The following is a 26414-nucleotide window of genomic DNA, read 5'->3' as shown; positions in this document are numbered from 1 at the left end:
GGCACCAACTGACCCAGCAACTAACCCAGCAAATCATCAGTAGACAAGACAAAGTTCCACCTTGCATCCACTATAGTTTAATAGCCAAGACCAACAAGGGTGCCCCTTACATAATCAAAAACAAAGTCTCACATGGGTCAATGAAAGAAATCATGGCAGAAGGTTGTCTTGGCTGACCAGACCCATTTCCAGTTGAACCATATTATTGGACATGTCTGCATATGGCATAAACAGCTTTAATCCATATCCCGTGGGTACACTATTGGGGAGGGGGGATTTATGAAAGGGTTTAAATATACACCTGGTGTAAAACGCCCACAACAAACAATCACAGCTCAGCTTTTCTTTAACTAGAACTGAAAGCTGAGCTGTGATTGATTGCTGTGGGCAGTTTACACCATTTGTATATTTACACCCTTTCATAAATCCCCCCCCCCCCCCACCCCCTTGGTGTTCAGCAGGTCAGTGGTGAATAGTGTCATGTCTAAGAAACATTTTCCTGGCATGCCCTATAAGTGTAGGTCAACATAACACAATACACAAGTGGTATAATCTATAGAGACCTGTTAGCTGACCATATGTGCCCATACCTTCAGGAGATTTTTAAGAACCACAGTGCTATTTTTCATCAATTAGTGCTCATGTCATTGAAAGAACACAATGGTAAATTATAAACACTGCCTTGGCCCCTAATTTACCAGACTTTAACCCTATTGAATATATTTGGGATGTGCTGAGATCTACACACGCCGCAGAAAAATGTGCCCTCACTGACAGAGTTGCTGCCAGTAGTCATGGATTAAGTATGCAAGCAGTGATAGCTTAAAATGTGGGTAACCCATGAGACACTGGCAAAGCAGTCAGTATCAATTAAGCAGAGTGCTGTACAGACACTGCATACTGTATACATATGGCATACAGAATTAAGGATGCCTGTCCTATTGCACCCTGTTGCTAATGCTGCGGTTAAACAGAGCAGAAAAAGGAACCTGCATCTTTTTTGTGTTTAGTTGCATCCTGGCTTAAAGTAAATCTGACAGCTGCAATTCACATTTCAAACTGCTGTGAGGTCGAGACGAGATGGTACCTTTTATATATGCATCTGTGCTTCTAGTACATGGCAAAATGCTTTTTTCTGAAGCTGCGCTACACAGCGCTATGCAGTTTCTAAAATGCTTCCTTCCCACCCCCCCCCCAAAAAAAATGCTGTGTATGATGACAGCCTAAGACTCCTGTAGCAAAGGCTTATCTATTACATGAACAAACTTTGGAAATCCAGCATGCCTGGTCCCTTCTTTCCCCTATCATCTGTCAGGAGACCCCCCCCCCCACCCCCCTTACATGTTAGTTGGCTGATCTCACAGAAATTGGCAGGTTCAAATGACTTTTTTTAAATGAGTATGCCACCATGAGTGTCCCAGACATTTTGTCCCCTATATTGCATGCTACACAGGCCCCTACATTGGCAATCTATGGCACTAACTATATTAAAGACATTTATTTGGTTTAGTTAAATACACACTAAAACAGGGATAAAAATATAGAGGAAGTACTGATAATACAAACTACAAAAAATAAAAAGAAGAAAATTGAAAAATCCCTAGATGGATAGTGATCAGCAATTTTCCTTAACTCTATCAGTTGCGACCTGAATGGCTTTTACAGGTGACAAATAGAAAAAACATGTGCAGAGATACTAGAGGTATTTTAGATAAAAGAATAATATTCAGTGATATGGCAGCTATGTTTGACAAGCAAAGCAGGTTGACTTGATAGAGATAGGACTGACATTAAAGGATAGTGTGGACAATCTTATTTTCTTTACTGAGAAACACACCAGGTGGATGAATCGCTTATTTCTGTTTGCCTTTCCCTGGAGTAATGGAATAGGAAACAAAGAGGGCACATACTGAATAATAGGGTAAGGGATAATTTATTGCAACATTGTCTTGGGTTCTGTTATGTGCATTACACTTAAACAAACCTCAGTGAACGATCTAATACACTTCTGTGGTATAGGATAGGACGTAATTGATCTATGATTTTTACAATTACAGTAATGTACTGTAATTTTGCTCAATCACTCATTGCAGAGTCTATTGCCATGGACAATGGTGTGATCTAATAGGCAATGCCAGTGCTTGCTGGCCGTCTGCTTCCAGCCAAATTTGTTTTCTTTGCTCTGAAGATGATGGTATCCAGAAGTCACAGATTCCGCTTCTCTTCAAAAATGTAAAATGACCACTCAGGATATGCTATTGATTCTATGTGATTAATAACAGTGAGCTTTCTAATGTGAATATTAACCTTTAGTTATATTTATTAACATATCTTTTAATAATAAAATAGAAAAGGCACAACCCAGATTGAACATGGTTCTTCAATTGGCTAACCAAAACATACTGCAAACCATATACCTTAAAATAGCCGTGTGCATTGTTTCTTTGTCCAACCCATAAAGTTGTCCCAGATGGAATATCCATGTATGGCTTTTCCACAATTCTCTCATAAATCCTATTAAGCAAAATACATTATTATTATTAGTTTATTATATAGGTCAATAGCAATCAATAGTAAAAGGAAATCATTATGTGTAACAACCCAATATAAAAAGGAATATAGGTTAGGGTTAAGTTATTAAAGGGGTCAAACAAAAATTTGCCCCATGGTTGGGGGTGGTGTAAAACGATTAAACATGCAATATTCAGCTTCTCCAGTCTTCCATAGCTGCCACACCTAGACGCACACTGAGCTCCTCTTCTTCCAAGTTCCATGCCATCCTGATCCCACTTGATCCTTGCTTGTTCGGGCATTATAGTGACTGAAGTGGGACATCTATGCTGCCATTGATAGCTGAGCAGGCAGGTCCTGTAGGACCAGGAACATTGGTGTGACAGCAGCAGGAGACTGGAGCAGATAAGTAAAGCAAGTTTTCTATTTTTACACCAGACCTGGAGTCATTTTTTATCTTTCCCAGACAACACCATCCAGGCCTTTCAGGCTTACTGTATATTTGACAATTTATTGTTCTGTGCACCAAAAGGTTGCAATTTTTAGCAGAAAAAAACTTTGTCTTTTTTGTTTCGGGGATGGGCAGATTTGATTGGAAGGGCATGAAATCTTTAGTGGAAATCTTCAGCTCTGAGCTGGCATAGATTTCAATGAGGGCGCACAGGCATCTAAGATGCATTGGAATTAATATACATCTTATGCACTGGTGTGAGATTACTTAAAACCAATGTATCAGATGCCAATCTTAATAAATCCTGCTCAGTGTTCACACTACCATCAGAGGTTTCATTAAGAGTTCTGTCAGATTTGACAGAAAGAATAGTACAGTATGTAGCGCTATTTTTCCTATGAAAACAATAGACAACAGGATAGAACCTGACAGATCCAAATTTTAAGTCAAACCCTTTAACAGGTCCTGGGCTGTTGTCATGCCTTCTGTAATGGACTTATTAACAAAGCCTTTGTATTTGACCATGAACAGTAGTGATTGATTGAATAAATTTATGTATTTGGTTGCTCCCCCATAGTAATACCATTTATTTAAAGCCTAAGGCTACCACTTTGTGTGTAGTCATACAGATGAGAAAGTGCTGTATAGTTCCTTACTTGTTACAATCCACATGTAAAACCAGGTGAGAAGCACTGATTGCCATGGAAAATCTATGCCATTTGTCATCTGCCAAAATATATGGAAATACTTCTGTCTGCGATCGATGAGTCCCTGAGCGGTAATGTAATCTGACTTCATTTCGATGGCCACTACTTTCAAGCTCAAGATACCTATGTATTAAAGAGTAAAAATGAATTAAAACAAATATATATGCGTCAAATAAATGAAAAATTATGTGTAATGGTTAGTAGCTATTTCAAAGTATATATTGTAATAATCATCAAAAATCACATCAGGAGGTTACCAAAATGAATACATATCATATAATACATATCAAAAATACAAAGTCACCATAACAAGAACGCAATGTGTAGCACAGTCAATCTCTCATTATATCCACGTTATAGTGAAAGTATAGTCTCCCACCACAAGGACCATGAGGAATAAATATGTAAACATGCACATAACTGCTAACTTCAGGAACAATATCATTATATTTTAATAGATTGGACAATTCTGCATGCTATGATACCAAATATGATCATCATTTTTATTAATTTTGTTTTACATATTTTAATTTGTAAAATGGGAAAGAAGTCCCTAGGGGACTTATATAAGCAATAATTATCATGCTTATACTGATTAATGCTATGCAATTGCATAGCACTAAATAGTTAGATGAGTGAGATCAGCTATCTGCATGTAGAGTCTGCCTGAGGCAGACTCTATGAGAAGAGTACCATTCTGACAGGAAGGAGGTAAGTATTATTTCTCTGTCTATCAGGGAAACTGATCAGGTCCCCCGAAGTTAAGCTGCAGGGGTCCCAAATCAGTCAGTAACAGGTACTGCTCCTGTCGCTGACACCCTTAAAAACCACAATCCCTATAGATCACAGCATTTAAGGGGTTAATAGCAGGCAGCAGCGTTGCAACACATATAGCTATATGACTGATATAAAGGGATTAATAGATAGCTAATTTTACAAGCAAAAAGCAAAAAGACGCTGCACGTCTCAAGTGAGTGTCGGGTGCCAGCAGTGTGCTGGGGATCTCCAGTACACAAATATCCAATTGGAAGTAATGCAGCACACCGTAGTAGAGGAGAAAAAATAAAGTGGTTTATTCAATCCATACAGCAGGTGATGCGACGTTTCAGTCTCTACACTGAGACTTTTCTCAAGCAAGTGAACACATTTAATTACACACGTGTTTAAATTGTGGATATTTCAATAAATCAATCAAATGTAATCAGTGCGACAAAGCAATAAATACAGTGTAATCATAATCATAGTAAGGTTGAATCTCCATGTTACATTCAAATTACAAGTTCAACAAAAGTGTTGTTAAACATAAAATAAATAACCGTAGTGAACAGTGGATATATATGTTAATTATAAGATAATAAACATACAGAGCAGCTGAGGAACTCACTACGCGTCATCAGTAAGTACGTAAACAACTGTTAAACATTCATGAGAGTGAGAGACCAAAGTGGAACGCACGCCAGTCTACACAGCATTGCTCAGTGGAACGCATATGCGCATGCGTATTGATCCCAATCGGGGAACGCAGTTCGCGTCTCATGTGACCAGTGGAACGCAACGCACGCCCAGACGGGAGCGGACCAATGTTGAGCAAGCAGCTCTGGATAAGGGCAAGTTAATGCAAATAATCATGAAATAACGGGCTCCATTGGTGAATCAGGTATATGGGCCAAAGATGTTAGTAGCAGTGTAAAATAGTTAGCAACCATTCACACCTAGAACACAATCACTAAAGTGCACCAATTAGCACAAGATGCAGGGGATAGCACCATAGACTAAACAGTGAGATCAGTTATCTGCATGTAGAGTCTGCCTGAGGCAGACTCTATGAGAAGAGGACCGTTCTGACAGGAAGGAGGTAAGTATTATTTCTCTGTCTATCAAGGAAACTGATCAGGTCCCCCGAAGTTAAGTTGCAGGGGTCCCAAATCAGTCAGTAACAGGTACTGCTCCTGTTGCTGACACCCTTAAAAAACACAGTCCCTATAGATCACAGCATTTAAGGGGTTAATAGCAGGCAGTAGCGTTGCAACACATATAGCTATATGACTGATATAAAGGGATTAATAGATAGCTAATTTTACAATCAGTAATGATTATTCTGCTTCATCACATACAGCAGCAGTGTAAACTAAAGACTTTAGACTGGTCAGGGAGTAGGATAAAGAGGACAGCAAGTGAATAGCTAGTTCTTAAAGCTGATTTTCATGTAAGGATTAAGGAAGTAAGGAGTTAAACAGGAACCAAATTGTGGTGGCTGGATGACTACACCAGAGCATCTAGAAAAAGGAGTAAAGGCTCTATTTCACAAAGCGATTAACGGCCATATATGGCCGATAATCAGTCATTATGGCTGTTAATCACTTTATGTAATAAAAGGCAGCCGACAAATGAAAGACAAATGACCAAAATAACAACGATCTGCTGCTGTCGGCACGTGAAACAGGAGAGGCGGCAGTAGACCGCCGCTTTCTTCTATGGGCTGCCCAGACAATCTAACGGTAATGCGCTCTGACACACTGATAAAAGTTTGCATCTCTATTCTGAATGAACTGTGTTTATGTTCAGATTCATCCAAACCCAAACTCTCGACACCAGGTCTTCCAAGCAGCCATAGGGCTGCATCCATCTTCTTAAGCCACTGGTAACCAAATGCCAATAGTTGAGGCTCAGACAAACCCAAACATACTTTAAGTTTGCTCATCTCTGGTTCAGGAATAGTTTAAAAAGATGGGAAATACAAGGGCTGACAGACTGCAGGGAGCATGAAGGAATGAGCAGGGCATATGTAGGCACAGTATAGCAGCACTTTCTGTTCGGAGAGAGAGGGGTTACAGCTATGATGTAAGCCCCAGCCTGAAGTGGATCTGCTATGATTTGGAAGGTGAGGGAGACTTCCTAGGTCAGAGTACAGGGCTGTATACCCCGCTATGTAGACCATGCCCCTCCCCCACTCCCACCCAGTACAAGAAGCTCTTAAACCAAGTTACAATTTTGACAAACTGTGAGCTCTTCTTGCAAAACGCTCTTAATCCATGTTACTCTTAAACCAAGGTACCACTGTACTTATCTACTGTACTGCCTAGCAGCCATTGTCTGAATGACTCATCTCCCACTGTAGCCACTATTTGGCTGAGTGGGCCATTCGACATGCATACCCTGAACCCAGAATTGCTTCTCAGGAGTCAATAAGAACAGCAGCCGCAAGGGATCAAGGACTGTACTGTATATAAGGGATCAAGGTAAGTACTGTATATACGTTTTTTGTATATATCAGCAGCCACTTTGCCAGAGTAGGATTAACTATAAAAAAAACTTCAGCAGCCTTGTGGAGTCTATGTTTCAACTCGTCAGAGCTGTTTTGACAGTATATGTTATATATATATATATATATATATATATATATATATATATATATATATATATGCAGAGGAGAGGGCATAATGTGACAGCATGTTAAGTCGTCGGGTTTCATTATAACTGAAACTGTGTTTGAGTAAGATGAATCTAATGAACATCTTGTCTGAAGTGAACCAAGGATGAGCTAATAAAGTAAGAAAGAAGAGCAAAAAAAAAAGTTACATTGAATGCAAATAAATATTCCTATTCTAGATCATTCTGATGCCAATGTTCCTTCACAGAAGAAATAATAAGCAAGGACACAACATGTTATGTAAGAATGTGGTAGACGTGGGTGGATAAGTGTCCATATGGTATCGGAATATTAACCAGGAAAAAAAAATCAGTTGTAAGTATCCTTGGAGATATAAGAGCTGAGAAGTAGATACATTTGTTGAATATCTAAGCATCAAACATTACTTACTGATCAACTGGTACAATGACCTAATGTTTCACATTATATTTTTTTTAATGTTGCATAATCTCCATTTTCTTTCTTAATGGTGCGTTCACACCTACAGGATCTGCAGCTGATTTTCTGCAGCAGATTTCAGTTAAATAACTGAACACAGCATCTGATGCTGTGTTCAGTTATTTAACTGAAATCTGCTGCAGAAAATCAGCTGCAGATCCTGTAGGTGTGAACTCACCCTTAAAGTGTTCTTTACTTTTGTTGATAAATGTTATATCGTGCCTGACATAACACATACTGTAGGAGTAGACTTATCAGTAGTGACACTCTAAGCCATTGGTATGCAAACACCCATCATGTAAGAGATTCATCAATAGCATGGGCACCTCAATAAAGATGTATTCCAGAGGGGGGGGGGTTATACTTTAATACCTTGTTATACAGCGTCATTCAAAAAAAGAATAATTCTTGTATTATTTCTTTTTATACATTGTGTATCAGCAGTGAGAGGCAACATGGGGCTTTCTCATTTCACTATATGTATTAGGAGCTGCAGGACTCCCATGCCCTGGTCCTTACAAGCCCACTGAGCTCAAGTTCTGAGCACACAGACACAGAACCACAAACACAGAGCCTCCCCCATGTACTGTATATTCTAATGCACTGCAGAACAAAGAGTGTTAGCTAGTAATCACTGCTCGCTCTGCTAGAGGCTGCCATGCACACAGCATTAGTGACACTGAGACTCCCCCAGTGTGTTGTATATTCCAATACATTAGAATATACAGTACACAAGGGGAGGCTATGTGTCAGTAGTGTCCATGGCAGTGCTTGAGCAGATTGGGTCAATGGTCACCAGGGTATTAGCAGTTCTGCAGTTTCCAAGTGACAGCAGAGACATACAGATGTAAAGAACACAAAAATAATGTTTTTTTCTATAAAGTTATATTACAAAGTAATATAGGCTTTCCCAAGCTCCTGATCTACTGCCAGATATATGAAAGCTACCATGTGTCTCTGTGACCTAACAGCTAAAAGTGACAGCAGTTTAGAAGGTTAATTGCAGCTGACAAATTCACTTTAAAGCATTAATGCCACTTTAAAAAAAAGTTTTAATTTTAAGTTTGACGTTTTAATATTTAAAGTGACAGTAAAGAGACCAATCACTTATCAACTAAAACTGCAGCAATACAATATAACTTGAACTTGACACTAGTCAATATGTATATGTACTTCCACTCTACTCTCCGAGCACCTTTTTTTATCCTGCTCCCCCTTTGACACCAGTGCATACTCTGTGCTGACTCTTCTTAGGCCTCAGGACTAATGATATACATTTCCTGGTGGCACATTCTTGTGTGGTGGTAAGCTACTGGGTGATATTGTAGCAGCTGCAACGGGTCACTTGCTAGGTGGTAGAGTGTGACTCCACGACAATGGTGGTTGGTCGGTGGAGTATAGCTCAGCCAGATGGTATAGTGTTGAGATGCCAGTGCTGAATCAGCACACAGGTATAGAGCACACCTGCTTTTAGCTTTTTGAAGCTGGCTATACCCTTCCCCAACGGTCGGTGACCTGCCAGGTTGTGATGGGTCCCTTGGGCGCTTATCACAGTGGTCCAGAGTGGAGTTATGACCCACCCGGACTGTTAGTACCGCCACTCACAGAAAGGGGAGATAACCCAAGGACAGTATAACTGATGTATAGGTGCCAGTACAATAACCACTGAGTCCCGGTAAAATAAATAAACTCTTCCTTTACTGATGAATACGTTGGTATACAAGTAGACAATCCAATGTAAACAAACACCAAACTCAGTTGCGATTTTCTTTATGAAAAATTCGAAACCTTACATTTTGTAACCATATCACCACTTTGTGCAAAATGTTGCAGTAAACGAGGAAGAAATGAAGTCCAAGGCTCAACAATACGAGCTCTATATGTCCATTCGGATCAGATTCTTGACGGAACGTCCGCGTTCACATGCCGTGCGACGTTTCGAGAGGAATCTCTCTTTCTCAAGCCTTGATGCTTGAGAAATCATCTGGTTATAAAGACACACACATTTTATATATATATATATATTATATTTATATAATATTTATACTGTATACACACATACACGGTGGGCCAAAAGTAGGTGGACAGTATGTGTAATAGGGTTATGAAGGAGATTTATCAAATAAGTGAACTGTCTCAGTTGCCTCTAGCAACCAATCAGATTTCACCTTTCTCACATTCCACACACACTCTTTGGAAAATAAAGGGTAGAATCTGACTGGTTGCTAGGGGCAACTGAGCCAGTTTCACTTCACAATATGTTTGATAAATCTCCCCCTTCATAACCCTATTACACATACTGTCCACCTACTTTTGGACCACTCTGTATATGGGAACCACAGAATATGAGCAATATGAAATTTGCCCTGTATTTACTGCATGTTCCTGAGCACTACGTTTTATAATATAAAAATGATATATTCTCTACTTGAAAACAATCTATACCTAACTCATTTCCTGTATCTGTATCCTGATGATATAAACTGCCTAAGTTTCAATCCTCCACCACCTCCTCACATCCTGCACGTAAGCTAGCTATCCTCCCACAGTAACAGAGATGAAAAACATTCAGTAATTGGAAAACATGATGTACGTTGATGCTGTAGGGTACTGCAATTAAAGAATTCGAGTTTTTCTAAAGATATTCTCAAGATGAAAGTCCTTCAAATAAGACATCTTACTATGCCCCATCAAGTGCACACCAAAAACTGTGAAAAAGATGGATTTATTATACTTTCCTGAAAGGTGCATTTCCTGTCTATGCACACTCGAAATAACATATAGTATTGTTATATAATATAAAGTGCTCCTTATAAAGCCACTCACATAAATATACCAAGAAATTGCTAACTAGAAATGTTTTAGCATTGTGTAATTAATATCCAGCTTTCCAAGAAACACCATATCTTCCTTGCTGGGGTCCTCTGAAGAGCACGGGTAAGTAACCTAAAATCCAAAAAGCTTTATAACAGTGCTCTAAACTATAATACGGATGCTGACCTGTAACCATATAGAGCATAAAAAAAGGAGAGACAATCCAGCAGTACTTTGCAAAGGATCAAATCAGTTCCGTGTACACTCATGAACACAGCCACCAGGAAAACACCAACATGTTTCGGATGCAGTTTATACACCCTTACTCATGGCTAGCTTTCTTAATCTCAAGAGTGGAATTTATAAAAGCTGATCATGCACCAAACCTACATGGCTTAGCTGTAATATAATATAGCATAAAAAATGGAGTTTAGTAATGATTCTAATGCAATACAGCATAGAATGTAAACACATTCTAAATGGGCATATATTCTCCTATTGGGAACCTCCATATTAAATATATACACTCTACCATCTACTACTACTAAAGATAACTATAAGTTATTTGGGGCAGAAAACGAACCAGATTAAAATACTCTGCTTTTTCTGCTCCCTTTGCAAAGGGGGGCTTTAACTTGCCGAATTTACGATTGTATTTTGTTGCTAGTCATTTCACAAGAATTCTTAGAAGCGAAAGAAATGAGACTTTTTCGCAATTATTAGCACTTAGTAATCACAGTAGTTGGTTAGAATTTATGGAGTCGGGTAATCTGGTTGAAGGGATTTTCAAAAGATTTCACTTTTGTTCACTCTTAGATAAGATATGGAGCTACGTCAGAAAGAAAAGTGGAATAGAGGGGAGTATGCACTTCACTCCACTTTGGAATAATATTCACTTGTATGAGTTTCAAAAAATTCCCAGTGTACAGTTCTGGGTTAGAAAAGGTGTTACTAAAGTAGGGCAAATTTTTGAAAGGGGCACACTTGTTAGTTTTCAGAGGTTATGTGATCTTTATGGATTGGGTGGGAAACATTGGCTTTATTATAAACAGTTGGAGTCTGCGAGTTTATGCACTAAGGACCCTAATAGATTCTTAATTTCACGTTCTGATTTATTTGATAAATTGGGGAACACATCGGCATGTAAGAAGTCCCTCTCGTACATCTACAAGTTGTTGGCTCCGGAGATTCCAAATAGGCAGGTAGAAAGATGCTGGCCTAGGTGGAGTAAAATCTTGGGAGAAATAGAAGAGGATGGCCGGGAACATATTCTTGATAATATTAACAAAGTTTCTTTATGTGAAGCACACAAACTCATACAATTTAAATTATTGCATGGTGTCTACTACTCTCCTAAACAGTTAGGACGAATGGGTTTTGCTGATAGGTCCAAGTGTCCGAAGTGTAGACAGGATGATGTGGATTTGTTGCATATGCTCTGGGAGTGTGTGGAAATTGGTAAATACTGGGAGGAAGTATGTACTATTCTTGATGGGAGGCTCTGTATTGCTGTTCCCAGAGACCCCTACACGTTATTACTTGGGGACTTGAGGGCGATTAGGAATTATAAAAACCTGCTAATTAGGGTATTATTTTATGCTAGGTTAGTGATCCTTAGAAATTGGATTACCAGCTCTCCCCCCTCTGTACAAGAATGGATAAATACGATTGATAAGATTAGACAATATGAACGGGTTTGGTGCAATACTAGAAATTAGAGACAAGCGAAGCAGTCAAAAACTTGTTTTACTAGGTTCTTGAATATTCGCGAATCGCATGCAAACAAATCTCATTAAAACAGCCAAACTATAGTAGCTACATTAGTGGGACTGTTACAAAGTAATATGTTCTTCAACAGATGTTGTTGTTACAGTGTCAAAAATTGGAAAATGATAATTCCAAGAAATGTCAGTCAGCCTGTCAATCATTCAACTTCCATCATAGACAGTAGTGGACCTTGGTGGATCAGGGGTGTAATATCAATTTTCTCCCAGGATAACAGTTGATATTGGACTTAACAGAGGAAACTTCAGCAGCTTAGTTCTTTATATTGCTATCTGTGAGCTTTGGAGTTTTGGAGTGTGCAAGTTTTTGATCTAAAGTGTGCTTTTGTCTCAAGTGTGGTACTTTAATATCTAGGGCCTTCAGATTCTGGGAGTTTAGAGGAGAACACAATGGGGGAAATTTATCAAACTGGTATAAAGTAGAATTCTCTTAGTTGCCCCTAGCAACCAATCAGATTCCACTTTTCATTTTTCAAAGAAACGGTGAGGAATGAAAGGTGGAATCTGATTGGTTGCTAGGGGCAACTAAGACAATTTTACTTTATACCAGTTTGATAAATCTCCCCCATTGTTTATTTGCTTGCTTTTTTATTGTTCCATATATATCTTTTATCCCCATTGAAATAAGCTCCATGTTTGATAATGCGGCCCAATGTACATCCTGTGCGATGTATGTAATCCTTTATCAACCAATTGAGGGTGCATACCATTTTGTGAGATGTGTGCAAGTTGCCGGTTTGAAGGCCCAGATCCTGGATCTAAATGAGCAGCTGCAAAGATTCAGAGTTATTAGCAAACTGGAAAGGTGTCTGCTGCTCTCTGAGCAAGCACTCACAGGGGTAGAAGGGGGAGTGGGTGATAGTATGGCAGTGCAAGAGGAAAAGGCAACTAGTTGGGTGACAGAAAACGGGGTAGAGGGAAGAGTGCAAGGGAGGCTAGTCATGATCTGGCACACCCCAACAAGTTTGCCAAGTTAGTGAATGAGGGAGATGTTGATTCAGGGGTGATTCATAGGACCAGCGTAGAAGCGAGCGAGGGCTAACTGCAGAATCTGCTGCGAATGATCCACGAGGATTACGTAGTGTGGACATACCCTAATGGTGGAGGGGGATGAGGAAAAGGCCAATCTACTAAATACATTCTTCTCTACTGTATTCATAAAGGTAATCCTATAACAGATGACATGACTAGGGATAGTGTAAATCCTCCAATAAATCTCACCTGGCTAACGCAGCAAGAAGTGGGGCGGCGCCTTAAAACATTAGAATCCAAGAGTCACCAGGCCCAGAAGGTATCCATCCTAGAGTTTTGCAGGAATTACTGTGTTAGAGATTCTATAATAACGGGGATTGTTCCACATGACTGGTGCATAACTAATGCAAGAAGCGGTCAAAGAGTGATCCTGGAAACTATAAGCTAATAAGTCTAATGTCTACAGAGTGTAAAGTATTTGAGGGATATGTCCCCTTAACGATGGATGACTTATATTTACGCCATCATGCTGCTAGGGGAGTTCAGAGGGGGCTGCGCCTCTCCCGCTAATTAAGACCGTTAAATGCAGCTGTCAAGCTGGATCCTACCGCACGCGGGGAGATTGCGGAGGGGGGATCTCTTCTGTTTACCGGCCTGGGACTCAGAATCGGAATGGCGCTAATCCTGGTTCGGTATTCTATTGATCGGGTCTGCGGCAAACAAGACCAATAGAGCACAAATCTCATGGATCAGTGCTGTATAAAGCATACTACACTGATCTCTATGAGAGATCAGTGTAGTTATAATAAAAGTTCTAATTAATGTATAAGTTAAAAAAAAGTTTTTTTATTAATAAAAAAAACCTCCCCTAATAAAAGTCCAAATCACCCCCATTTCGCATTTTATGAATAAAAATAAATAAACAACCAAACATATTTAGTGCGTAATTTAAACTATTAAATTATCCCATTCCTGATCTCGTACTGTAAACAGCATAAGCGTAAAAATAAGCCAAAGTGCAATATTGTGCATTTTCGGTTGTATGAAATCCAGAAAACTTATAATAAAAAGCGATCAAAAAGTCGCATATATATGCAATCAAGGTACCGATGGAAAGTACAAATCATGGCGCAAATGTGTAAAATAATAAAACACTGGGTAAAACTGCTTCAAAAAACGACCTGGGGGTATTGGCGGACATTAAACTTAACTTTAGTGATCAGTGCCAGGCAGTAGCTGCCAAGGCTAATAAAATAATGGAATGCATCAAAAGAGGCATAGATGCTAAAGATGGGAACATAGTTTTGCCTCTTTATAAATCACTGGTCAGACGACATATGGAATACTGTGTACAGTTTTGGGCACCGGTATATAAGGACTCAGCTGAACTAGAGCGGGTGCAGAGGAGGTCATTAAAGGGAATGAGTGGGTTACAGTACTAAGACAGGTTATCAAGCTTGGGGTTATTTACGCTAGAAAAAAGACGTCTTAGGGGCAATCTGATTACAATGTACAAATATATAAAGGGACAGTACAGAGATCTTTGTAGTGGTCTTTTTACTCCTAGATCTGCAACTATGACAAGGGGGCATCCTCTACGTCTAGAGGAAAGAGGGTTTCACCACCAGCACAGATGCGGATTCTTTACTGTAAGAGCAGTGAGACAAAGGAACTCTCTCCCAGATGATGTTGTTATGGCTGATTCATTAAATAAGTTTAAGGGAGGCCTGGATGCTTTTCTTGAAAAATATAATATTACAAGTTATGGGCATTAGATTTCCGGTGATACATTGATGCAGGCATTATTCTGGTTGCCATTGGAGTTGGGAAGGAATTTTCTCCCTGTGGTGGGGCGGTTGTCATCTGCCTCATAGGGGTTTTTGATTTCCTCCAGATCAACACAGCAGGGTTTCTCTAGGTTGAACCTGATGGACTCTTGCCTTCTTTCAACCTTGTTAACTATGTTACTATGTAAAATTACACTTTCTCCCAGGACAGCAGTGGGCATTGGTAAACCAGCATCACCAAATCAGAGACTCTGTGTTTGTGTGCATTTGTGTTTGTGTGTGTGTGTGTGGGGGGGGGGATGGGTGCAAGGCTTACCAGGAGCCTTGACGGTGCTGGCAAGTCAATTTGGGTCTAACACACCACAGGAGACAGGGCACTGCTGGTGGCACTGCTCCAGAACAACCCCTCTGTTTACTTCTGTCTCCAGGATTGGCTTTTGCCTGCCGTGAAGCTGGTACTTTAAAGGATGCAGTCAACAGCCTGGCTGGTGTTCACCTGCCCACTCCATGTAACTGGGAGCTGAAACCTTCCTCCTATACGGTTAGGATCACTGCTCCCATAACTCTGTGTTCCACTGGGACCACCTTGTGTGCTGACACTGGCCATACCTAGAAAAGAGCCTGATTTTTATTTATTTATTTATTGTTTTGCACGCTTGGACATATTGTCAGCTTTCTTCATTTTAGAGGGACCACAGTAAATTTTTGGGATGATGGATAGTGCCACTGATTTCAGAGCACCCACTGACTGATAAAAGGAACTGGTTTAACTTCTCCCAGTGACATTTTAGAATGGACAATGCCTTCACTACTCCCAGTGACCTATTAGAGTGATTTACTGCTCCCAGTGATTTATTACAATGTACACTGTCTTCAGTGGACTTGGTATAATGCACACCCAGCACTCAATGACTTGGTATGATGCACACCCAGCACCCAGTGACTTGGTATGATGCACACCCAGCGACTTGGTATGCTGGACACTGGTTTCACAGCTCACACAGAAAATCACCCACAATCTGCCCACAATCCACCCTCCTACGCTCTCCTATCTGTCTTTATCTTTTTGTATTTCTCTCCCTGCAGTAAATGCCTGCTGCAAGCTACTCTCCTCTATACACACACAGCCCACTAGCCGCCGCCACAAAGTAAATCACCCTATACAGATGGTGGGGGGGGGGGTGCCGACATCACAGCGAGGCTTGCAGGTGACTGGACAGGTGCAAGGGATTATGGATAATTCTTTGCTCCCGTCCAGTGACAGTACTGTAAGCTAACATGTGCGGATGCCATTCTGGCTGCCATGTTTAGCGAATTTGCGAGCAATTTCCCCTCACAACCAAGCAAATTGGAAGCCTGATTTGCAGGAAATCTTGCTTAGCCACATTTGCTTCACTCATCTCTACTAGAAATCATATGAATAAAGCTTGAAGAGGAGTCTACGATGTGTTTACTCTTGTCATGCATTTTTTTAAAGGGGTTGTCCAGTAAAAATCTTTTCCTTTCACATCACCCGGTGTCAAAAAGTTATAAAGATTTGTAATTTACTTCTATTTAAAAATCTTAAGTCTTCCTGTACTTATGAGCAGCTGTATGTCATGCATGAAATGTTGTTTTCTTTTCAGTCTGACACAGTGCTCTCTGCTGACATCTCTGTCCGAGACATGAACTGTCTAGAGCAGGAGAGGCTTTCTATGGGAATTTTCTGCTGCTCTGGACAGTTCCTGCCTTGGACAGATGTGGCAGCAGAGAGTACTGGAAAGAAAACAACATTTCTTGCAGGACATCCAGCAGCTGATAAGTACTGGAAGACTTGAGATTTTTAAATAGAAGTAAATTTAAAATCTATATATATAGAACTTTCTAAAACCAGTTGATTTGAAAAAAAAAAAAAAAAAAGACTTTTGCTGGATAACCCCTTTAATATTATGCGTGCCGGATTTGGCATTACATTTAAAGGGGTTATCTAGCGCTACAAAAACATGGCCACTTTTGCCCCACTCTTTTCTCCAGCTCAGATGTGGTTTTTGAACCATTTTTTGATCAGTAAATAGTTAAAGAAAAACCTGACCACATCTTTGCATCACAGCTATAATATGGAGCATTAGGATATTAAGGAGCTAGGGATGAACAGCACATCAAGAATAAGCATATGGCTCTAACCTCCAAATGTAACAGCTAATTTTCACTGACTATACCATAGTAACATACAGTCCTAACATTGTATTACCATACAGTAACATAGTTCAGGGCTCAAAAAGCATGGTGCAGTTTAAGGCTGGGTTCACACACTGTATACTTCAGGCAGTATTTGGTCCTCAAGTCAGGTCCTCATAGCAACCAAAACCAGGAGTGGATTGAAAACACAGAAAGGCTCTGTTCACACAATGTTGAAATTGAGTGGATGGCCGTCATATAACGGTAAATAACTGCCATTATTTCAATATAACAGCTGTTGTTTTAAAATAACAGCAAAAATTTGCCATTAAATGACGGCCATCCACTCAATTACAACATTATGTGAACATAGCCTTTCTGTGTTTTCAATCCACTCCTGGTTTTGGTTGCTATACAGCCTCACAAATACAGCCTCAAATATACATAGTGTGAACCCAGCCTAAGGGTGAAAATAACACCTACACTCATCGGCCACTTTATTAGGTACACCATGCTAGTAACGGGTGGGACCCCTTTTGCCTTCAGAACTGCCTCAATTCTTGGTGGCATAGATACAACAAGGTGCTGGAAGCATTCCTCAGAGATTTTGGTCCATATTGACATGATGGCATCACACAGTTGCCGCAGATTTGTCGGCTGCACATCCATGATGCGAATCTCCCGTTCCACCACATCCCAAAGATGCTCTATTGGATTGAGATCTGGTGACTGTGGAGGCCATTGGAGCACAGTGAACTCATTGTCATGTTCAAGCAGAAATCGAGACTCATCAGACCAGGCAACGTTTTTCCGATCTTCTACTGTCCAATTTCGATGAGCTTGTGCAAATTGTAGCCTCAGTTTCCTGTTTTTAGCTGAAAGGAGTGGCACCCGGTGTGGTCTTCTGCTGCTGTAGCCCATCTGCCTCAAAGTTCGACGTACTGTGCGTTCAGAGATGCTCTTCTGCCTACCTTGGTTGTAACGGTTGGCTATTTGAGTCACTGTTACCTTTCTATCAGCTCGAACCAGTCTGCCCATTCTCCTCTGACCTCTGGCATCAACAAGGCATTTCCACCCACAGAACTGCCGCTCACTGGATGTTTTTTCTTTTTCGGACCATTCTCTGTAAACCCTAGAGATGGTTGTGCGTGAAAATCCCAGCAGATCAGCAGTTTCTGAAATGCTCAGACCAGCCCTTCTGGCACCAACAACCATGCCACGTTCAAAGGCCCTCAAATCACCTTTCTTCCCCATACTGATGCTCGGTTTGAACTGCAGGAGATTGTCTTGACCATGTCTACATGCCTAAATGCACTGAGTTGCCGCCATGTGATTGACTGATTAGAAATTAAGTGGTAACGTGCAGTTGGACAGGTGTACCTAATAAAGTGGCCGGTGAGTGTACGTGCACTGTCCATATTTAACTATCTTGTTCTTAGCTTTTTAATTCCAAGTCTGCTTCCAAGTAGTTTTTTTCCCAACTTTTTAATTTATTAGTCAATATACCTATACAAGGCCATAATATGTATGTGTTTTGTAAGTGGAAATTGTGTAGTTTTATTTTATTTTATTTATTTTTTTTTTTTTTTTGGGGGGGGGGGATTTTTTTAATATAACGTAGTAAAATTAACATTCATAAAACTTTACTTTTACCTTTTATTAGTCCCACAAGGGGACTTTGAAGTGCAATATTCAAATTGCTCATATAATATACTGAACTGCAACCATAGTGGAGTGTACTATCCTGTCAACTTTACACTGATAGGCGACCTAACTGGCCCAGCTGGAGACACAGCCTGGAAGGTACAAACACATGGCATACTTGGGGTCCTTCATTAGGCCCGCTGCTGCCGTGGAAACCCATTTACACCCCAGCGATGTATATGGAATACCCATATGGTGACAGATGGCCGGAAATCATTTAAATGCCACAATCACAATTTGATCACAGCATTTAAGGTGTTAAACTTCAAGGAGTGGAGGTAGTTACAGCAGGGGTCCAGCTGTCAAGCAACAGTCAAGCTTCCATGATATTCTGCATAGACGACCAGGGCCGCCGACAAAAAGCATATTGTGATTATTAAGAAATTAATTAATGTTTTATACATAAACAACAGTATTACATGCTATCGTAATAATTCTGTACAGTGCCATCATAATAGTCCAATACAGAACCTACCTAGTACTGATATATATTAATCAAATACTTCAGCATGATGACATAGTCATTTCAATATATTGCTTATACAACAGTAAGCAGTAGAGCTTTGATTTGATGCCTGCCTATTTTTAGCATGTTTTTTGCTTTATTAGTTAGAAAAACAAGGCATGTTGATCAACTTCCATACAGCTAGGGGGAAGAGGTATGCAAATACAGTATCTGTCCTTATAACTGTGCGAGCGAAGAGACAGAACATATGGGTATGTTCACACTACAGAATTAAGCGCAGACTTTCTTGCGGCACATTGACTCAATGTTATTTCTCAAGTGCAATCCTCTAAGGACAGCAATTGCTGGCATACCTCCGGAGTTCTAATAGGTCTTGCAGAAATCTATTGCATTGTTTTTTAAACATCCCTTGTATATTATATTTAAAGAACCCTTCAAGAAACCAAATATACAAAAATTAGAATAAAAAAAAATGAAATAGGGTGCTGCAGGAGATATAATTGAGGTTACCTTTACCCAGGCACCACAAGGTGTACCCCAATGCTCAACCGAGTATGTATGTGTGTATATAGGAGATTGTACAAGAAAATGTGAAAAAAACTGATGACAACTAATGTGGTTTTGTTATGGCACCAGTTAAAGTAAGCTTTGCACAAAAAGTTGATCCATATGCAATGTTTACATATTTTATGTATACCAAATTGTGACCATTTTCAGGATTAAACATGTTTCTATAGGATCTATACACTTTTATAGGCTTCTGTACATGTTTGCCATGAATTGAGCCCTCTTCACAGTTCAGATTACTGTATCTGTAATATAAACATAACTCACAAGACTGAAGACCAACTGTTGCTAAAATGCCAGCAGAACTAAACATATTCAGCTGCTCAAGGAATATAACATGTAATTATCTTTAGTAGGATAAAAATATATATGAGTAACAAGCAATAATAGCAACACAGTTTCCTGACTGCATGCACTAATCTTATGTATACAGTAAACACAAGACACATGAAGTAGTAAGAGTACTATTCAGAAGCAAAATGATAAAACTATGCTAAATGTGTTTTCTTGTACTGAATCAAAGAATGTAGAAGAAAAGTAATTCATTGGTATACTCAATAAAAAAGTCCTTTAAAAAACACAAGTCTATAAGTGAAAGCATGAAGGAGATGGAACAAGAGTTATGGAAAGAACATTCTGTTCTAATTTTTAGGATTAGTAATGATAATGATTAAAGTCATTTTCAGAGATTTGCCAACCCCTTACTGTGCTGCATAAGGGTGGGTTAACACTACAAAATCCTTGCGGACAAGTTCCATCGGATTCCATTGCTCGTACCCGGTGATAGTGGCGCACATATCCGCCTGTGCCATAGACACCAGTCTATGGCCGGGTGGATTCCGCTGTCCGCCGAAATAATTGACATGTCACTTCTTTCAGCGGACAGCGGAATTCGCCCACCCATAGAATTGAATCTATGGGATGGGCAAAGATGTGTACTTCCGTGAGCGGTACAAGTGATGGAATCTGACGGAATTTATCAGTGCGGATTCTGTAGTGTGAACCCACCCTAATAGGGTATGTTCACACTATGGAATAGGTGCTGAATTTAAAAGTGGATTTGACTCCGCTTGAAATTCTGCCTGCCCCATTGATTCAATAAGATTTCCCATGGGCAATCTGTCATCCGCCAGATAAATTGACATGTCAATTTATAAAAATTTGCAAATGTTTTTATGCTGGGCAATCAGCCACCTAAAGGTGGAATGAAGGGTTTGGAAAACTAAAATGAATCAGCTGACAATGCAAACATTGAATGGCCAAAAGTACTTCAAAAGAAAAAGATGACACTTTAATTACTGAAGCTGCATTTAAAGGGAACCGGTTATGTTGCAAATGGAGTAACGTCTGCAGCTTGACACATGCTTTTTCATGGTATTGAATAGGTGCTTGCAGAGTAATTGCCAAGCTTGTGTGACTCTTTCTAAACAAATAAAATCAAGTTGTTTGCAGAAAGAAAAAGTGTTTGGGACATTATAGCAAAGTTATTAAACACCCCCCCCCCCCCATACAGAAAGTCCTATAGACTGCTATTGAAGCCATATATTGAAGCTTTTTATATTGAAGCTTTTTAGAGCAGAGATAAAGGGGAACCGTGTGTGCAGGCATGCACATCTGTCTTGTACTTCTAGAAATTGGTGGCACTGGTGACATGTCACAAGTTCATCCAAATGAAAGGTACATATTAAAAATCAAAGATGACTTTCATATAAAACCACTATTCACTCAAATATCACAGCTACTGTACAATGGAAATTCACTGCAGAAATGTAGGTAAACCATTCAAAAGACATTAGAAAGCAGTTTAAAGAGCAGCTCAGTACCTTAACAGGGTTTGCCCATAAAAAAACATATGGTTACTTGACCATCTACAACCTGTTTTCCACTGGTGGACATGGTCAGGTGCCAAAAACAGCCAAGTCGACTGTGTTACGCAATTTATACAATTCCCATTGACAATAACGGTTATTACGCAAATAGCATAGCCATTAAGCTACATTGTTTTTCTAATTTCCAAAATCAGTGTAAATGAGAGTTATGCAAATTATTTAACACTACTCTGTTTTCGGCACCCAGCCATCTCCGCTGGCCACATAGGTTGGAGATGACCAGGCAGCCATATTTTTTTTCTCCTATAAGCACTTCAAGATATAAATCTAAAGAGGTCTTCCAAAAGAGGAAACCTGCAGAGTATGTCAATGTAGATTGGGCTAAGGACATGTTAAAGGGTGTTTTGATATGTATCTATGAGATTTTAAAAGTTCTTTGTAATGACAGTGCTTAGTTAACCAACTGAGGAAATGTTGGCGAACCAACTCATTGAAATATGAGGTATTACTTCATTGTTCATTTGCTGATGGCTGTCCCTTATACATCGGCCAACTATCAGTAACAAACATTTCTAGGTATACTTATTACAGGTACGGCTAGAACCAGTTGCAAGGTGGCATCTGATTACTATACAACTGACACTTTGTCGATGTACAGATTAGCAAACAAAGGCAAAGTTTATACATTTCTTGGCCTGTTACTGTTTTAAAAACTATTACACATGACTTCTAATAAACAGTAACGCCATACAGGGTTAAATGAGTGTATGATCTTATTAACTTGTCAAATAAATGAACATGAACACAAACAAAAGTATATAGGTCTCTGTGGGCCTGTTGACATTTCAGGCATATATTGAAAATGTACAACCTACTGATGTTCTGACTGTTTAAAGGGATAACCTGTGGCCCCATGATTTATTCCCACAGTCTATATTAAGGATGATGCATGTTTGCAGTTTGAAGAACATAGGCTCCCACTTCTGACAGATTAATAATATCCTATAAATAATCATCAAGTAAAGAAAGTTAAGACTTCTGTGCATATTTACAGAGACAAAGATGCAAGGTCACCTGTAGAACCAATTTCCTCTGCTCACTGAGGAGCACATAAACCTTTTTTTATGGCATTCTGAATCTGCATAATGTAAAATGCCATTCCCGAGTGCACCAACTTCCCAATCAATCAACATTTTATTTTACTACCAGGTTCTGTGAGCATTGCTGTGAGAAATACCAACGCATGCAATATCTAAGAAGGGCATAAGGGCCAAAAGTATAAAAATGCATACAGAAGACATTTCTAGGGCTAAACGCCTAACATTTCTATATGATTAATTCATACTCTGTACCACATACATTTTTATATGGCTATACAGTATGCTCAAATGTAGGAAAACTGAATCTATCATTGATGTGTTTACTTCTTTGGGTTTTATAAGGGCCGTCCCAACTGGTGAAACCTCCTATCAGAATATGGCCAGCTAAGTGATTAGGTAATTTTCTATTATTTTCAGGGAAAGATGCAAGCAGCCACTCATATCCACATTACATTGTATGTAATCTACCCCAAAAACACAATAGGGAAGGTTTATTAATGCATTTATACAAATTTAAAGTCACACTTATACAGATGTCAGCACAAATTTTAAGCAAAGTCCATTCCAAACTGTCACATTATATTTCATGGGAATCTAAGTTGTAGGTTATATGGCACAGATTTTTCCATATCTGATATCTGCATGAGACCCTACTAATAAACACTCTGTTTTTTAGGATGTGTTCACACATGACGTGAATTTCATGCTGCAAGTTTCTCAGTGAAATCTGCTGCCATAGGGCTCGTGCACAGTAAAAGGGCCCAGGAAAAAGGCGGAATTTAACAGCAGAGTCCACATGGCGTATTCTGCTTGTCATTCTCCCTGTCCTGTTCCTTCAATGGGATTTCTCGTGCGTGTCTGCTCTCTGCTCAAAGAATTAACATGACGGCCCGCTCAGCCAAACACTGCACTGTACCGCCGCAGCGAGTGATTGGCTGAGTAGGCTGTTAGTGAGCAGTTACTCAGAGACTGAAGTAGGAGTGTAGACAGGTAAGCATGGGCGGTTAACCCCTTAAGGACATATGCCGTAAGGGTACGGCATACATCCGCAAGAGGAGTTCAGAGGGGGGTCGCACCGTGACCCCACTCTGAACTGCCGCCCAGGACCGCGGCTATAAGCAGGAGCGGGCGATCGCTAATTAAGACCGTAAGATGCAGCTGTTAAACATAACAGCTGCTTCTAACTGCCTTCTATGCGGCATTCCCTGGTGTCTAGTGGCAGGTTCCCCCCCGTGACGCGATCGTGGAGGGGGGATCCCTTCATCTTACCAGGCCGGGCCTCAGCGTTGGAATGACGCTGATCCCGGCTCGGTATTCTATTGCAATGGTCTGATGGATCATGGATTGGTGCTGTGTAATACAACTACACTGATCTCTCATAGAGATCAGTGTAGTTGTATTAGAAGTCCCCCAGTGTTTGTATTAATAAAATAAAAACCCTCCCCTAATAAAAGTCTGAATCACCCCCATTTCCCATTTTATAAATAAAAATAAAATAAATACATAAACATGTTTGTTATTGCCGCGTGCCTAATCACGCGAACTATTAATTTATCACATTCATGATCTTGCACAGTAAACTGCGTAAGCGCAAAGACCCGCCAAAGTGCAAAAATTGCACATTTTTGGTCACATCAAATCCAGAAAAATTGTAATGAAAAGCGATCAAAAAGTTGCATAAACGCAATCAAGGTTTTGTAGAAGGTTTTAATTCTTTAAAACCATCAAATAATTAAAGTAATGCAAGTTGCATATTGTTTTAATTGTACTGACTTTAGGAACATGTATAACATGTCAGTTTTTACATAGGACGAACAGCGTACAAACGAAGGCCCCCCCCCCAAAAGAAAAATAATTGCTTTTTTTTTTCACTGCGCATATAAATTTTTTTTTGTTTTGCAGCATATTTTATGCAAAAATTAAGTCTTATATTGCAAAGTGGGTTTCTAGGTGAAAAACACAAGTGCTTTGGCCTTTTAAACACAAGGAGGAAGAAACGAAAACGCGAAAACGAAAATTGGCTCCGTCCTTAAGGGGTTAAAGTGTCACTTTCTGGGGTTTGTTTGTTTTTTTGCAAAAATCAATAGTACAGGCAATTTTAAAACACTTTGTAATTGAGTTTATTAGGCAAATATGCCATTATCTGCATTCAAAAAGACTTTCCCAAGGTTCACCCTTCCCTTCTCTCTCTCATTCGCTGCTCATTATCAGGAAATCTTGACTCTTTTACATCAGTCGAGTCCAGTCTAACCTATGGAGAGGGGAGGGGGGAGGAGGGAGATTAGTCGCCAGCAGAGAACAAAGGATTACACAGTGGAAGCTGTATGAAAGCTGGTATTCAGAGGTCAGAGAGGTCAGTGCTGACTTCAGAGGAGATAGCCTGGTGATGTAGCTGTAAATTGACTCTTTGTTGTCTTGTTTTGGTGCCTCATCTCCCTCCACCCCTCCCCTCTCCATAGAGGACAATGAAGACAGGGGGAGAGCTCCAAACTGTTTTTTCATTATAAAAATGCATTTTTCAGCTAATGAACCCAATTACAAAGTTTCCTAAAATTGCTTGTTCTATTGATTTTTGAATAAAAAAAAATTGTATATATATATATATATATATATATATATATATATATATATATATATATATATACATACAACAGTGACGCTTTAATTATTTTAGCCAGCAGCTAGTTAAAAATCTGCTGCGAGAATGCGGGGCCATGGATTATAATGTTACCGATTATTGCAGCAGAAGCTCGTAGTATGAAATCCGCAGAAAACTCACCCACATGCTGTCCTCTTTCATTCCAGTGTATATTTGCCTTTCTTGTAGTTTATGTGAAATTTACACTTTGTTAATTGCAGTGCAACTTGTGGTTCAGGTAGCATGAAAGCGATGACATCGCTTTTCAGTTGCTCACCCTACGTTCTAAGTGCAGTAAATGTGTAAGATGGTGATATTATAAAGTACAGTGACAGAATACAAATTCAGTTTCAGAACACTAATAAACTGAGCTCTGCTATGTCTGCATTGGCAACTTGTCATCTAACAAACATAAGAAAAGTGCTTATATTCTGCTGACAGATTACCAGGCCAATAGGGAATTCAACGATAACCCTTCAATTCTATAAGAAAATTGTACATGAGATGATTACCTGTGATCTGATTGATGAATAGAAAGAATAACACCTGAATTTAAAACAGTCTGCTTCAAAGTCACCAATACAGTGAATTCATGTTTATTCCTCAGTTTCTGAAAAAGTTTTTCTGATGAAACAGAAGAAGCTTTTAAATTTCTTGAAGAATCTGGAGGAGAGAAGAAACAGACCATTTTTATTTTGATGTATACAGTGTTCCCTACAATCCAACAGAATCAATATCCTAGGCTTTTACAGTGTTGTAATGTGTTTAATTCATGAAATTCTCATTGACCAGAGTAACATTGATAGAACACAGTCACAACACCTACAAGGTTAGTGGCCCTTGGTGTTAAACTTAAAAGATTTACTTAAAATATTAATGACTGGCTTTTAACCAGCCCACGTTTATTTAATAAATAATTCATAGGTCCTTGCTATGGCAGCCATTAAGACAACATAGTATATACACAGAACGGTGGTAACCTACATCCCTTGAGTTCATTTTTTTCCTATTACCAATGTATTATATTACGTACAAGAAAATTTTTCTAATTCTTACATT

General features: G+C 39.5%; 1 protein-coding gene across 1 annotated transcript in view; it reads right to left on the bottom strand.

Annotated features, from left to right (window-relative positions):
* Positions 1-26414, bottom strand: part of NELL2 (neural EGFL like 2) — a 178952-nt gene that overhangs the window by 111630 nt on the left and 40908 nt on the right. Inside the window, exons 3-5 of the mRNA XM_069955993.1 lie at positions 25868-26018; positions 3619-3792; positions 2418-2514 (exon numbers count right to left, since the gene is read on the bottom strand). Of these exons, the coding sequence (XP_069812094.1) occupies positions 2418-2514; positions 3619-3792; positions 25868-26018 (422 nt within the window). The remainder of the gene's footprint in view (positions 1-2417; positions 2515-3618; positions 3793-25867; positions 26019-26414) is intronic.

The sequence above is a fragment of the Dendropsophus ebraccatus genome, chromosome 1 (genome assembly GCF_027789765.1).
Source record: "Dendropsophus ebraccatus isolate aDenEbr1 chromosome 1, aDenEbr1.pat, whole genome shotgun sequence".
Taxonomy (NCBI): Eukaryota; Metazoa; Chordata; class Amphibia; order Anura; family Hylidae; genus Dendropsophus; species Dendropsophus ebraccatus.
Note: the sequence above shows the minus strand (reverse complement) of the source record. Positions and strands in the feature narration are given on the sequence as shown.